A 14,271-nucleotide genomic window follows, 5' to 3' on the forward strand; every position below is an offset into this window, starting at 1 on the left:
CACCAGCGCTTCAGTGTAACTTGGATTAAGACTATGGATAGTATTCTTAATTGTGTCTATATCCCGGACGTCCGCAAGGTTCTCCGGCCCAGCCTTCGGCGATTGAAGTGATTGTGTAATTCTGTTTCACCCCTGCAGTGAAGTGGAGATTCCCGAGCGGTTTCCGGTGGAAGGCCCTGAGTCGCGCGAGCGGGGATAAAGCAGCGCCACAGCTGAGACCGTGAGAGGCGGAGCAGAGCAGCTGTGGCTGCTGCCTCTTTGGAGGGAAACATACAGCTGGCAGCAAAATTAAAGCGGCATTTAAACCCCAGCGGGGGAGAGAGCGCGAGGGGGGTAGGCTGGAGATTGGCGGCGGAACGGCTGCCGGGCGATGGCTCTATACGGAGCGGCGGAGGCGGCCGTGGCGGCGACTCTGCCGTGCGAAGTCATCGTTCACATCTTCTCCTTCCTGTCCCCCTGGGACCGGCTCCGGGCCTCGTCCGTCTGCTCCAGGTGGCGCGAGTGCCTCTTCTACCCGTGCCTGTGGCCGGAGCTGTGGCTCCGCCTGCGCGGCTCGGCCGCCGAGCGCTGTCGCCTCGACTTCCTCATGAAGAAATGCGGCTCCTTCGTGCGGGAGCTGCGGGTGGACTTTGAGGGCGTCCTCGGCGACGGCGGCCTGGGCTCCGAGAGCGCTGCGGCCGTGCCGGGGTTGGGCGGCGGGGGACTGGAGACCCTCAAGGCCTACATGGAGGAGGTGCTGTGCGTGTTGAGGAGCGTCAGGAGCAACCGCAACCTGCAGAAGCTGAGCGTGTTCGGGGACAGCCACCCGCTGGAACTGGAGGAGAAACAGTCACGCGAGTAGGTGTCCGGGCAACGTGCCGAGGGAGGGGCGGGGGTGCAAGGCTGGGCCGCTCACAGCCAGAGTCCTTCCTTCCCCTGTGAGCCGGCAAGGATTGGGAAAAGTCGGCGGGCGGGGGCTGGAAGGCAAGAGTTTGGGGATGTTATTCTCAGCCGATGCCATTTTCTAACATACGCAGTACGATTATGGGTCCCCTGTTGTCCCACTGTGGCCTTTTCAGTTGCATGATTTCTGCGATGGGGACGTGCTGCAAAGTGAATGTTGCGGGATCCTGCCCCGTTGCCATAGTGGTTCCCTGATAATTTACATGCAATGTTTTGCAGAAGAGATCAGGCAGGATGAAGATATGAATGTTCTGTCCACCCACTTTTTTTGCCAGTGCATCTGTGTCTCCCGAATGTCCAAGAAAATAGTGACCCAAAAGTGTCTTCCAAATCTGGCGAAAAGTCTTGCATTTACTGTTTCTGCATAATTGATTAGTTGAATCTATTTAGTGTTTTTTTTTTAAAGCTCTTTAACTGGTCAATTCTGCCACTTGTACCACTTCTTCCATCCTTCCAAGACTGTCAAACTCAGATTTTTAATGCGTTTTCTTTTTTTAAGCCTGCTCTTTCTGCACTGCACATTTATTTTTCAAAATTTGGCTACAAAACCAGTGTTGCCTGAGTACAATGGTACAAACCCTTGGTTGGGCATCACAAACAAACCATTAAAACAAGGGCAACACTAAGTGTACTGGCAACTGAATGCAATAATGAAAAATACTGTGCAGATATGGTAGCATAGTGGTTAACACACTTGCTTCACAGCTCCAGGGTCCCAGGTTTGATTCCTGTCTTGGGTCACTGTGCAGATGCCACATTCTCCCTGTATATGCTTGGGTTTCCTCTGGGTGCTCTGGTTTCCTCCCACAGTCCAAAGATGTGCAGGTTGGGTGGATTGACCATGCTAAAATTGCCCTTCGTGTCCAAAATTGCCCGTGGTATTGGGTGGGGTTATGGGGATAGGGTGGAGGTGCAGGCTTGATGGGCTGAATTGCCTCCTGCACTGTAAATTCTAGATTTGTGGAGAGAAACGGTAACATTTCAGGCCCTGTGACCTTTCCTCAGAATATTCTAATAAAACATTCTTGCAGATTGTACTTTAAACTGGAAGACTCTCAAAAAACCAAACGAACCACAATCACTCTGATGCAGTTAGTACCTTGCAGCACCCATTGATTAGATTAGAGAAGGCCTCCAGTGTACTAGTTGATTCTTTAGATCCTTCCATGTATGTACAGGACTGCTGAAGAGAGGCATGTTATCAATGTGACCTTTCCTATGGTTTCCACACAACCTAGACTTGTGGGTGACTGTTCGACCTGGGATCCGACTCAACCAATATAGTGAGTAACAGAAGATCCGGACCACTGGATGAAATTTAACTTCTTTTAAATAATGTGGGTTACATTTTTTTTTTGGACAGTGCAGAAAGAGCATTAATATTTGTTTATTTTTGTTGGATTATGACAATGAGATGGGATTGCTTCAGCATGACTTGGTTGAACCTAGGATTTAAATTGTCAGTTCTTTTCTACCTGCTGGGTTGACCAACGTTCAAAATGCATTAAGTCTGTCCACTTATGTAAGCTGTGATGCAGCAGATAGCCCTGGAACTTTATTCATTGTGCTGTCTAATTCAATTCAGGAACAACTGGCTACAATTTTTGAAAATTAAGTATTCAAAACAGTGGGCCATTGAGGTGAAATGTTGCTTGTCAATCATCCCAATTTTCCACAGGGAAGGTGCTTTATATAACTTCTATTCATTACTTGAGTGCTATTGGTGGCACTTTGCAGTAGCATAGAGGGAGAAGAGTAGCATTGATTGTGATATGCATCTGTCCAAAATCGGGCCGTGCAGTGGTTAGCCCTGCTGCCTATGCTGCTGAGGACCCTGGTTTGATACCAGCCCTGGGTTGCTAACTGCGTAGAGTTTGTGCATTCTCCGTGTCAGCATGAATTTCATCCCCACAACCCAAAGATGAATTTAGTTGGCAGGTTTGCGGATGATACTAAATTTGCAGGAGTTGCAGATAGTGAGAAGATTGTCAGAGAATATAACCAGATATAGGCTGCAAAATTGGGCTGAGAAATGGCAGATGGAGTTTAACCTGGACAAATACGAGGTGATGCATTTTGGTGGATCTAATTCAGGTGGGAGCTATAAAATAAATGGCAGGAGCATAGAGACAGATCTGGGTGTGCAGGTCCACACATCCTTAAAAGTGGCAGTACAGGTGGAAATGGTGGTCAAGAAAGCATCTGGCATGCTTGCCTTCATGGGGTGAGGTATAGAGTATAAAATCTCAAAATTATGTTACAATTATATAGGATGTTGGTTAGGCCACATTTGAAATACTGTGCCCAATTCTGGTCATCGCACTACCAGAAGGATGTGGAGGCTTTGGACAGAGTACAGGAAAGGTTTACCAGGATGTTGCCTGTTATGGAGGGTATGGTATGCCATGTGGAGAGATTGAATAAACTGGATCAGAAGTGTATAAATCTATTGTTGAAGGCTTTTTTTCCAGGGTGGAAATGACTATTACAGGGTGGCCTGGAATGCACTGTCAAGTGAGGTGGTTCAGACCGATGCGTTCGTGACCTTGAGACCTATCTGGATAGGCACATGAACAGACTGGGTATAGGATACAGGCGGTTGGTCTAGATGGGACATGTGATCTGTGCAGGCTTGGAGGGCCGAAGGGCCTGTTCCTGTGCTGTTTTGTTCTTTGTTGTGTACAGGATAGGTGGATTGGCCATGCTAAATTGCCCCTTAATTGGGTACATTTATAAAAATAAAAAAAAATTTGAGGATTTATTGAATTTAAAATTGAAAAAGCAATAAATTGTAACCCAGTTATTACCTCACATTCTGAGGACTTGGTAGAATCAAGCCCCCACTATCTCTTGCCAAACTTTTTATTAAATCCTGTTAACAGAAATCAGCAAGATTTATATTTGGGACACTGGATACTTGATTTTGTAATCTAAAATATCGAGTTATTTTGTTAATATAGAAAATTACTGGATTAAAATTTAGATTTTAAATGGTCAACATTTTGCTTCCTTGGATAACTATTGCATTTTCCTCATTGCGATTTTATCAATATTATTTTCTCTCCGTTTTTCTTTCTATTTTTTCTTAATCCTTTAAAAAATCCCAGCAGATTATATTCCACCCCAGTCTTCATCCATTGGTTCTAAGGACTATTTTCTGCTGGTCCAGTTTATATTTTAAAAAGTGTAGGTATCATGCCAGTGGAACTTTTGTCCCTTTAAGCATCTGTTATAGGGTTGAAACCAATTGTATTACTTGTATAATTAGAAAATTGATCACCTACTACATGAAAGCAAGTGGATTTTGACAATTGGTTTTCAGACCTCTGTTGAAGTGGCTGTCAAAAAACAAAACTCCCTTTTGTAAAAGAACTAAATACCAAGTGTGAAAATATACCAAAATAATTGGGGAAGAGTTAGCAATAAAATTGTTTTTGCAGAACTCTGGCCTTGCTTGTTGATGCTTCATTATCACTAAGAGTGAAGTTATGAGAGACTTCCGACTCTGATAAACCCAATGTATTGGTGCAGTGATCAGCATTGCTGTCTCAACGGCGCCGAGGACCTAGGTTCAATCCTGGCCCCAGGTCACTGTCTGTGTGGAGTTTGCATATTCTCCTCGTGTCTGTGTGGGTCTCGTACCCACCCACCCCCACCACCCCACAACCCAAAGAAGTGCAGGGTTGATGGATTGCTGTGCTAAATTGCCCCTTACTTAGGGAAAAAAATAATCGGGTACTCTAAATTTATAACAATGATTCGGTTGCAGGCTGAACAGTAGATCCCTTTGTGCCCAAACAATTGTCTGTTTCTATGGTTAGTTTGTGTGGGGCATGGACTACATTGTTCATTCACATGTTGCAGTTTTACAGTGAGGTGGTCATGCTGGGGGCAGTATGAATGGTAACTCCACAGTCCACAAAGCAGTTAACACATTGTGGTGATTTAAGATTCCTTGGGGAATTTACATTTAACATTGGCAAACTACTAAAAGAGGTTTTCTAATTGCAATCTGTTCACTTAAGAAGTAGAAATTTACACGGTCAGTTATTTTATGATCCTAATTATGCTTGGGCTAGTGGGGTGGTTCTGAACAAAACCCCCCCCCCCCCCCCCAGGCATTTCTCCAGGAGGTTGGTAAATTAGCAGCTTGAATACAGCTGTCTGGTAGCTGTGTGTATGTATGGTGCACCATGGCTGGTAAGTACAGAAGTTAAACAGAATCGATTATTTTGAGATATTGAAATAGAAATGTTGAATTCCAGTTAACAGTAGCTTGGCAGGTGTCACTGGTGCAGTGGTTCGCACTATTGTCTCAGTGCCAAGGTCCCAGGCTCTATCCTGGCCCTGAATCACTTTACAAACTCTACATTCTCTGTGTCTGTAGGGGTCTTGCCCTACAGCCCAAAAGATGGGCTGGGTAAGTGGATTGGCCACGCTAAATTCTCCCTTAATTGGAAAAACATTGGATGAATTAATTTTTTAAAAAGTGTCTTGGTGAAATTTTAAATTTAAAAAAAACCCTCAGTGCCATGTTACCATCTAATTCATGAGTACATGGTAAACATGTTATCTTGAATATATTTTGTGCGGCACTGAATTTATTTTTGATTTCTTGACCCACCTTCTCTTCCTGTACCAGCCTCTGAACAGGTGCTGGAATGTGGCGACTAGGGGCTTTTCACAGTAACTTCATTTGAAGCCTACTTGTGACAAGCTATTTTCATTTCGCTTTGCTGATATTTTTTATGGCTGATGTGGAGCTGTTCTCGACCTTGCACTGTCTTGTATGATTCTGCTTTATGATTGGTGGCATTCCTTTTTACTAACTGAAATTTCCCAAATGGCTGACTTTAGTTATGATGGAAATTCAGGCCCATCACAGGAAACATTGGGAACAGCAAACTTGGATTTGAAATGATTTTGTAGCAGTAAATTAGTGAAACAACATGTTACATTCTTTGGGGAAGCAATAAGAGCATGGTTTAGGAATGTATAATTGCATGCAGATAAAATGGAAGCCATTAATTTAAACTACATTGCCTTGTGTGACATGAGTTCAAACTGGAAATTAATGACTAAATGAACAAAGAAATAATGTAATGTAACCATTGTAGTTGTTGGCCAACCTAATTTTAATATATCAAATTGGATATGATCTCTCCTAAAGTAAAATTGATTTGGCTGTAATTTGAGGTGGTAAAGTCTAGATGTCAATTAAGCTACAGCATTAATTTGGTGTGCTCAATGGACCGAATGGCTTTTTCTTAGTTCTATGTGCATACTGTCCCAAGCAGCTGCTTCAAGAATTTTGGGGCCTTTGGACTTGCAAATCTAATTGTTTCTATACTTGGAAATATAGCAAATGTAATGCTTTTTGTTTATTACAGAATCCAACAATTGATTGAAGAGGTATTGGGAAATTCCAAACATCTGAAATGGCTCTCCCTTGGGTTTTTCCTGGAAGTAGTAACTCCCACAACATTAGCAGCCTTGCCTCAGTCCAGTGCCAACTGCATTGAACATCTGAGTCTCCTGGATACCCATTTCATTGATACTGCCCCAATTATTGAGGCAGTTGAGTTGGAGCGCTTTCTAAACCTGCGATCACTTGCATTGGATTTCTGCTATTTCACTGCTGAAGTAACACGAGTACTTGCCAACAGCAACCATGTGCCTTTGCATAGGTTGTCTCTCGTAATACATCACCTCTCGATGTCCAACATACATATGTTAGATAACATGCCACAAGATGCAGATTGGAAGGTGCTTACCAGGCACTGTGCAAATCTTCATGTTTACATCATGGCTTTTAGTGTCAGGAATGACATTTTGCTAAGAATTCTGAAGCCAAGCATACCTTTAGAGAGAATTCACTTTGACAGCTCAACTAATGGTGTTTCAGGTGCCGTGATAGATCTCATATCCATGCAGTATGACAAATCCCTTACCCACTTCCTCCTAATAAAGGAGGATGTAGAGCAAGGCATCAATGGTTTTCCAGATCTCGAGCCCAATGAAAATGAAGATCCCTTGGTGATGTTGGCATGGAGGTGTAAAAAGCTTTCTCATCTCTCAATCCATGGTAAGCAATGCATTTATTTGGGCTTGATATTGTAAATGAGTACAATTGCTTTTGACCTAGATATGCACACGTTGATGATTGTTGACTATGAACTTGTATTTTGCAAATGCTGTTGAGGTTTAGATGATAGAATGCAAAACAACTTAAATGAAAGCAATAAGCAGTGTCATGAATGGGTTAAGGAGTGGGGTTGAAGTTCAGTGCAAAGTTGGGTTTGTGTCACTGCTGCAGTATTGGCCATGTGACTGCTCATCCAGGTGAGGTAATGCATTTTCTAGGATACCAGTACACTTTTTTGACCATTTATCTTGCACACTACCAGATATGTTAAGTATTATGTATTTGGCAATTGGGTTATGCTTACACTATTCTTTGGTGCAGTCTAAAATTAATGTGAACATTTTACACAGCACTTTTATTGTGATTATGGATAGTTTTGTGTAATTATATGGCCATAGTGACTGGATTAACACGAACCAAACCTTGGTTTTTATTTGTTTTTTAGTCTGTGTGTGTAACAAATTTGTATGAAGTAAATTTGGTTTCAAGAATATTGATACTTTTCATGACTGGAGACTAATGCATGTCATTTTTTTTTAAGCATGGTTGAGTTTTTCATCAGAAATCAGTAATATGTGAGATTTTGTATAACATTTCTGTTCTTGAACTCCATACCTGTTTTCAATTTGCAATTTAGGATATGTTGTTTGGGCCCATAATCTCATTGCCATTGCACGGCTTCGTGGACCAGAGCTGCAAGTCCTGGAAGTGACTGAGGAGAGCATTAATTATGATGAATATGTGATGGTTGACGTGGCTGGGGATCCTGTACGTCTCATTGAAGAAGTATCCTTCGGTTTAAGAAAACGGTGGCATCCAGTAATGAAAAATGAAATTCTTTATGTTTGCAGTGAGGCCACTTGTTATTTTTACAAGGAGATGCAGCGCTTCAGTGAAGGCATTTAGCATTTCAAACTTGTGTATTAGAGGGCCCTGCATTTTTTCAATAATTTAACATTTACATGTGCTGTTAATTAGTATTAGTGATATATACATGTGTGTATCCTGCTTAATCTGTAAATGTAGTTGGTATTGGTTTAGAAGTAGATGTGGCAAGAGTCACTGGATTTTCTCAGCGCCTGTGTCAACTGCCAAAGAAAACAGAATGAAGTGCCCACATGCTGGCAGGGGCGGGCCAATGGCTGGTCTGCCAGAACCTACGCGTTTAAAAGGTCGAATTTTCGACCTGCGGTACACAGCTGTGCTGTGGCTCAGTCAACAACGATACAGCTCTTAAACGAACGTGCACCTGCTTCACTGTCAAAAGTGAACACACAAAAATCAGTTCTAACAAAGCAATGAGCTGCTGCTATGATTTTGAGAACATTCCACTAGGATAACTTTTAAAATCTTGTTAAAGCAAGAGGCTTTAAAAGCCGCAATGTTCAGGGCAACCGCGGGTACAGTCGTGGTCTCTGTGAGACTAGCACCTGACCCCAGTTTAAGTGGTACGAATGTTGTGCATTTAATGTAAAGGACAGCCAGTATTACTCAGTGTGGCCATCATGCTGCCCAGCAGTGCTGTGACCTGGCTGCTTTGTATAAGCTTGTAAAACAAATTTACTGTATGCAACATATGTCAAGATTCTATTTATGAAGAAAGTATGAGTGGTGATTGTTTCAAATGGTTTTACCATCTTGTGTCAATGATGCATTTGACAGGTGTGCATTGTTGCATGTCTCCAGTGATTAATGCACTTGCCATGCGGATTTTATATGTACATCTGTAGAGTGGATCCACTGGTGCAATGTGTGAAAATGCCAGATGTGGTGAGATTTTATCATTGAATGAGATCATAAGAAATACTGACAGAAAATGTGAGGAAAGCAGTTGAATGTTAAATTAATGTTTAAGTTTGTGTTGACTTCTGATCTATCAATAAAGCATTCAAATGTCTTATTTGCATAATGTTTAGTGCTAAAGTTGAGAATTTACAATGAAGTTAAGCTATATCATGTACACTTGCAAAAAAAATGCATGTACTGACAGGAAAATACATAATTGGTCTAAAGTTTAGTCTTTTACATACACTTGAGTACTGTATTAGTATTTCCAGTAAGTGTGGTTACAAACTATATAACATTTGATAGCTGTTCCTTATACCATGGTGTTTTGATGCTGGAAATCTGTAATATGCTTCCTGAACTGCTTACATTTCAAATATTACAATGATCCACCATAATGTAATCCTACAACACATGATCCACCATAATGTAATCCTACAACACATTCCATTCTGATATACACCTCTCTTCCTCAGTTAGTGCTTGGTCAAAGACTGTTCCAGGATTTACCTTTTTTGTTGAAGTAACTTGCAAGATCATGTAATTGGAAGATCTTTGTTTGGGGCAAGAAGAAACAAATTACATTAGCAGCCATGATTGTATGGTGATCGAGTATATAGTGTGGGGGGGGAAAAATAGTAGAAATTGTCATGATTGATGTGCATTTAAATTGGGATTCCCTGCCTTAGTCCACACTTGCAATGTTGGGGCTTATCACCTTTGTATCTAATGCATCCATTGGGTTTATGTAACTTGGCTTGAATTGCACATTGGCATCTCCAATAGAACCTTAAACCAAATAAGATTATCCAGTGAGCAATTTTGAATTTTTTGTGAATAATGAGTCTTTGTTCTGCAGTTGTACAGGCTATACCATAACTGGAAGATTGGGGCATTTATGGATCATCCTCATTATCCACCATCATTTGCAAAATAAATATGTTGTCTGTCAGAAATGGAATTGCTCGGATCTTGTTTTGTTTGATGTTTAGCAAGCTGGAATTTAGCATTTTTACACTCTACTGAAATCAGTAGTGGTGGGTCAGTTGGCTTGTTTGTGGAGTGATGCCTGAGGTGTGGTGACCCTCTGGTTAAATCATCACTCAGCTCTCCAAGGGGAGAGCAGGCTGTCCTCTGGGAGTATGTTTTGCCTCAATGTGGCAGTGAATTCTGTTGGTTCACAAGTATTCAATTCTGGGCTGCTAGTGCTTAATTTTTGTGGAAAAACCAGTCCATCCACCTATTGCGTCCATGCTTCTCTTGGTGCTTTAATCAACTGGCATTCTTCATCAGTAGAGGGCTTGTGTCGAGTCCTGTATAGGACTTTCATATTCCCACCTGACCCGAGTGGAGCAGCACATCAGGATTAAGGTTGCAGAAGCCTTGCCTTGACACATTGTTTATCATTTCTCCACCATTCTTTTAAATTTGGTTCTCGCAGCATTTTTGCTCGCCCAGTAATAAGCAGATTGCCATTGTTTTAAACTAGGCCAGTACCCAAATCACTATCTACCTACAAAATAACCAATAGTCCAAAATAGACATTTCATGTAAATCATTACTAGCATTTTCGCTTTATTCTTGCGCTCGTCTCATTCTGCCTTGCTGCCTTTCTACTTTGAACCTATTTGACTGCCTTTTGTGCTGTTTTTGATACATATGAATATTGACCTGGATAGAAGTAGCGTATACTGAAACATCAATTGTTGGGGTTCCTCAGTGTGGTATTACTCATACCTGGGGTTCCTCAGTGTAGTATTATTTATTCATACCTGTGTGGGCAAGTATATACTAAATTCTTTACTCCTACAACATTAAAGCAGCTCCATCTTTTTTTCCATGGACAAAAACTTTCACCTCCATTTTTCCATATCACAATAATTGAAAATACATCAAGTGGCTATGAAGGAAGTGATATTGTGGCTGTAATATCTTCTAGCATTTCTCTTGTCTAGGAGCGCCAGAGTTGGCTTTAGCGATAATGTGAAATAGTTGTGATATGTCAAAGAATTAAATATGCCAAGACCAGTTTCAAGCAGAAGCGAATTCATACACTGGTCTTGAGTGAAAGTTGTAAAATTCCATAACTGATTATCTTCATTCCTCTGTACAGAAATCTGTATGAAAAAATTACACCTAAAAGTCCATTTTGTTTAAATCAAACACTGTTTATTTCAGTATTTTACAATAAACATTTTTATATATTCTCAATGTTCTTCAAACATTCCTTTTTTATATTAAAGTGTATAAATCTGCATTTACATCAGTGGAACCAAGCACATCACCACTTCAGACCTGCATAAATGGTATTTCTTCGCTAAGATCAAGTAGTTCAAATACTGTTTCTTTTTTAAAAGTCTGTCATTAGGCATTTACAAATTCCCTACATACAGTGCACTGAATAAACACAATGCTCTTAATTAAAATGGCAAGCTAACCCTCACAGTATTGCACAGTAAATTTCATTTAAGACTCCTGAGGTGGACATTTGTAATCAAACAGCACATTATCAGAACTTGTGCCTTTATTCCAAACTGGAAAGTTAATATTAAATACCACTTAATTATTTATAGCAAACACCATTTAAAAATTATGCTCAACTTGCACTTCACTTTAACCACCACCACATTCATTTTTCTTGTGTGGATGGTTGATGTTCTGTTTCGGAAAACCTGGGTAGAGGCAGTCGAGATGGGAGAAGGCCACTTTTAATGTCCGAAGGTTGTCCATGGGGAAGAAATATAGGCCGAGAAGGTGGGAGATGACGTGGGTATGCTCCTGGTTGTACCGGATCTCTCACTAAAATCAAGCACAAGTTTATTTTCTTGAGTTGAGGGACTTTTAACCATACCCTAAAAACGCTCTTAAAAATTTTACATTGTTTCTGATCTTCCACATTTATTTTATGATGCTCCTCTTACCAGGGACATTATTTCCTTACTTAAAAAAAGGCGAGGTGGCACATGGCACAGTGGTTAGCATTGCTGCCTACGGCGCTGAGACCCAGGTTCAAATCCTGGTCCTGGGTCACTGTCCGTGTAGAGTTTGCACATTCTCCCCGTGTCTGTGTGGGTTTCACCACCACCACCACCACCCAAAGATGTGCAGGTTAGGTGGATTGGCCATGCCAACTTGCCCCTTAATTGAAAAATAAATAATTGGGTACTCTAAATTTATTTATTGTTTTATTATTACTTTTATATCCAGTCAGTGCTCACATCTAATGTACAAGAAAATTGACATCTACAAGCAATACCGAAAGTAGATTCCCCCAATTTTCTTTCCATGATCTTCACATATCTACCAATTCCATTTGAAGTCCCCTATTTATAATCTGAAAGTGGTATACATTTGAATATCAGTAACATCGTACTTTGTTTTTGATAAAGAATTAATTTAAAACTCTAAAACTAGGTGTTTCTGATCTGATGTTTTCCAGGTCCCAGTAATCTTTCATTGAAACAGACTTGCAGCTCTCAATCTTTATACACTTACATGGGAAAGATCAATGCTTCACCCGATTACCATTCACCAAACTTTTAATATAGGTATTTACTGTTTACTCAAAACTTGAAACCTCTTAATTTAATGTAGAACCACAAATGCTGAGCTGGAGAAACGCAAAGTTACAATGCCCATGAAGGGATTTGAATATATGGATTGAGAGTTAATGAAGGCCAACAAACACTGGTGTGATGATGAACTGGGACTTGATGGATGAAAGAAGTCCCAACTTCTGCACGTTTCCTGAAATCCAAATATTCTCACTGCTGGCCTGTTTCCAGCCAATTTTCCTCTTTCCAGGGGGTGTCCAGAACTGTCCATTCTGGTCTACAATCTCATGAATAAATAACTTGCTGTTATCATCATGGGTGCTCTGCGTGAAGGCAGATTCTTGGCTCAAAGTAGTCCTTCATGTCTTTCTTTCCTGCACCAATCTCTTAATTTGCCAATAATTTGCTTTAAATTTTCAAGCCATCCAGTGTTAATATTTTCTTTCTTTTTACTTAATGTTTCCTTCGTACAAGTCAATTTCCTCATAAGATATTCAAGTTACTTTGCCCTTTTACTCTCGACTGTGCTTAATAATTTGTTACCATATCCTTTTAATTCTCCAAACTCATTTCCTCCAAACCCACATTTTAAAACAATTTAGCGCGTTGATCTCTTCAATAAGATACAAGTCTCATATCCATACAGATCTTTAAAAGTTGCTTCTGAGTTTTATTCAACTTTCCAGTTGACAACAGTCTCTCGTAATATGTTACGCCATTGCAATAGATTATGAAATTCACACTCAGCAATTCAGTTACAGTGTAGACACAATCCCACTAATGTGCAAATAATGTAAGCCCCACGTAATCTTTAATTTGCATTTTCTGGAGTCCTTTGATCAGCAAGTCACAAATGGAAATATTTTGGCACAAACCCCACTTCTTGTGCTAAATAAAAAGGTGCTTCTTCAAAAGTCTAACTTATTTTTGTTGTTGCTAGCTTCAGAGTCCTCAGTAGCTTCTCCTTCAAACATTCATCTGATTTGTGTATTTTAGAAGTTCTATGGGAATATGCACTTGGATTTCGATATGCTGTAGGAGTTAGCGTGGGAGTGATGAACTAACTCAAGAGATTTGGATACTGGCCGTATTTGGCTTTCCTTCCAGTCACACTAATAGAATGACGTTCTCTGCTGGTGGTTGTACAAGTCCTGCATGAAATTAATTTGACAGATTCAGTGCAATTGTTGGTGGGAATGGTCTCGATAAAACTGCCCCAAATGTGAGAATCTCACTTCGACAAGTCACAGGAATGTAGGAAATTAAGATACAGTCAAAACATTATTGTGGGAGAGAAACAGCAGCTTATCCAAACAGTGTAATCCAAGTGCTTGACATAGACAGTTTGTACCCAGAATGGAAAGTCTTTCGCCCCCCAGCTTTGATGTATGTTGAATCAGACCGAGTGATTAACTTGAGGTTTCCCCTTTCCCAAAGCAAAACACTCCCCCTAACTTCCATACAATGCTCACATTCCTACACTAAATCCATGAATGAAATACACCTGCTCACTGGGTTCCATATGTTCTGGAAAAAATGAGCATGAAAAGGCATTAAAAATGAAGTTAAACATTAATAAATGTTTTCAGTACAGGATGGTTATCGTTCTTATTAATCAAGACAAACCAAAATTACTAGTTCAAGTATTGCTTGGACTTTCAGAAGATATTAAACCACCAGTTCAAGACAAAATAGTTGAGTGTTATGATCACAATAGAGACCAGTAACATTTTGTTAGGAAATTCCAAAACTAAGGTATTTATTATAAGAATGAAACCCCAAGATTCCACAGTTTATAATGAATTTTACTATGCAAGAAATAAGCAAAGCAAAATACTAAACAAA

The 14,271-nt window shown here is 40.6% G+C and overlaps 2 protein-coding genes across 4 annotated transcripts in view; one reads left to right on the forward strand and one right to left on the reverse strand.

Moving 5' to 3' along the window:
• The first annotated feature begins 209 nt into the window (after positions 1 to 209).
• Positions 210 to 11,083, forward strand: fbxo33 (F-box protein 33). The gene is made up of 3 exons (XM_072489054.1): positions 210 to 837; positions 6,333 to 7,027; positions 7,725 to 11,083. Exons 1-3 carry the CDS (start codon positions 371 to 373, stop codon positions 7,991 to 7,993), a joined length of 1,431 nt encoding a protein of 476 aa, XP_072345155.1. The 5' UTR covers positions 210 to 370; the 3' UTR covers positions 7,994 to 11,083.
• Positions 11,020 to 14,271, reverse strand: part of mia2 (MIA SH3 domain ER export factor 2) — a 145,699-nt gene continuing 142,447 nt past the window's right edge. For 2 of the 3 annotated variants that reach the window (XM_072489035.1, XM_072489045.1), the window contains one exon: positions 11,020 to 11,671. In XM_072489035.1, coding sequence (XP_072345136.1) covers positions 11,502 to 11,671 — 170 coding nt within the window. In that variant the 3' untranslated portion in view covers positions 11,020 to 11,501. Of the gene's footprint in view, positions 11,672 to 13,075; positions 13,578 to 14,271 lie in introns of those variants that run through there. The other variant, XM_072489039.1, reaches the window with a different exon arrangement.

Source organism: Scyliorhinus torazame, chromosome 2, assembly GCF_047496885.1.
Source record: "Scyliorhinus torazame isolate Kashiwa2021f chromosome 2, sScyTor2.1, whole genome shotgun sequence".
NCBI classification, from domain to species: domain Eukaryota; kingdom Metazoa; phylum Chordata; class Chondrichthyes; order Carcharhiniformes; family Scyliorhinidae; genus Scyliorhinus; species Scyliorhinus torazame.

Coding starts and splice junctions, on each gene's coding strand:
- fbxo33 (XM_072489054.1), top strand. CDS start 371: ATGGCTCTATACGGAGCGGCGGAGGCGGCCGTGGCGGCGACTCTGCCG. Junction 838..6,332: donor GAGGAGAAACAGTCACGCGA/GTAGGTGTCCGG, acceptor TGTTTATTACAG/AATCCAACAATTGATTGAAG. Junction 7,028..7,724: donor TTCTCATCTCTCAATCCATG/GTAAGCAATGCA, acceptor TTTGCAATTTAG/GATATGTTGTTTGGGCCCAT.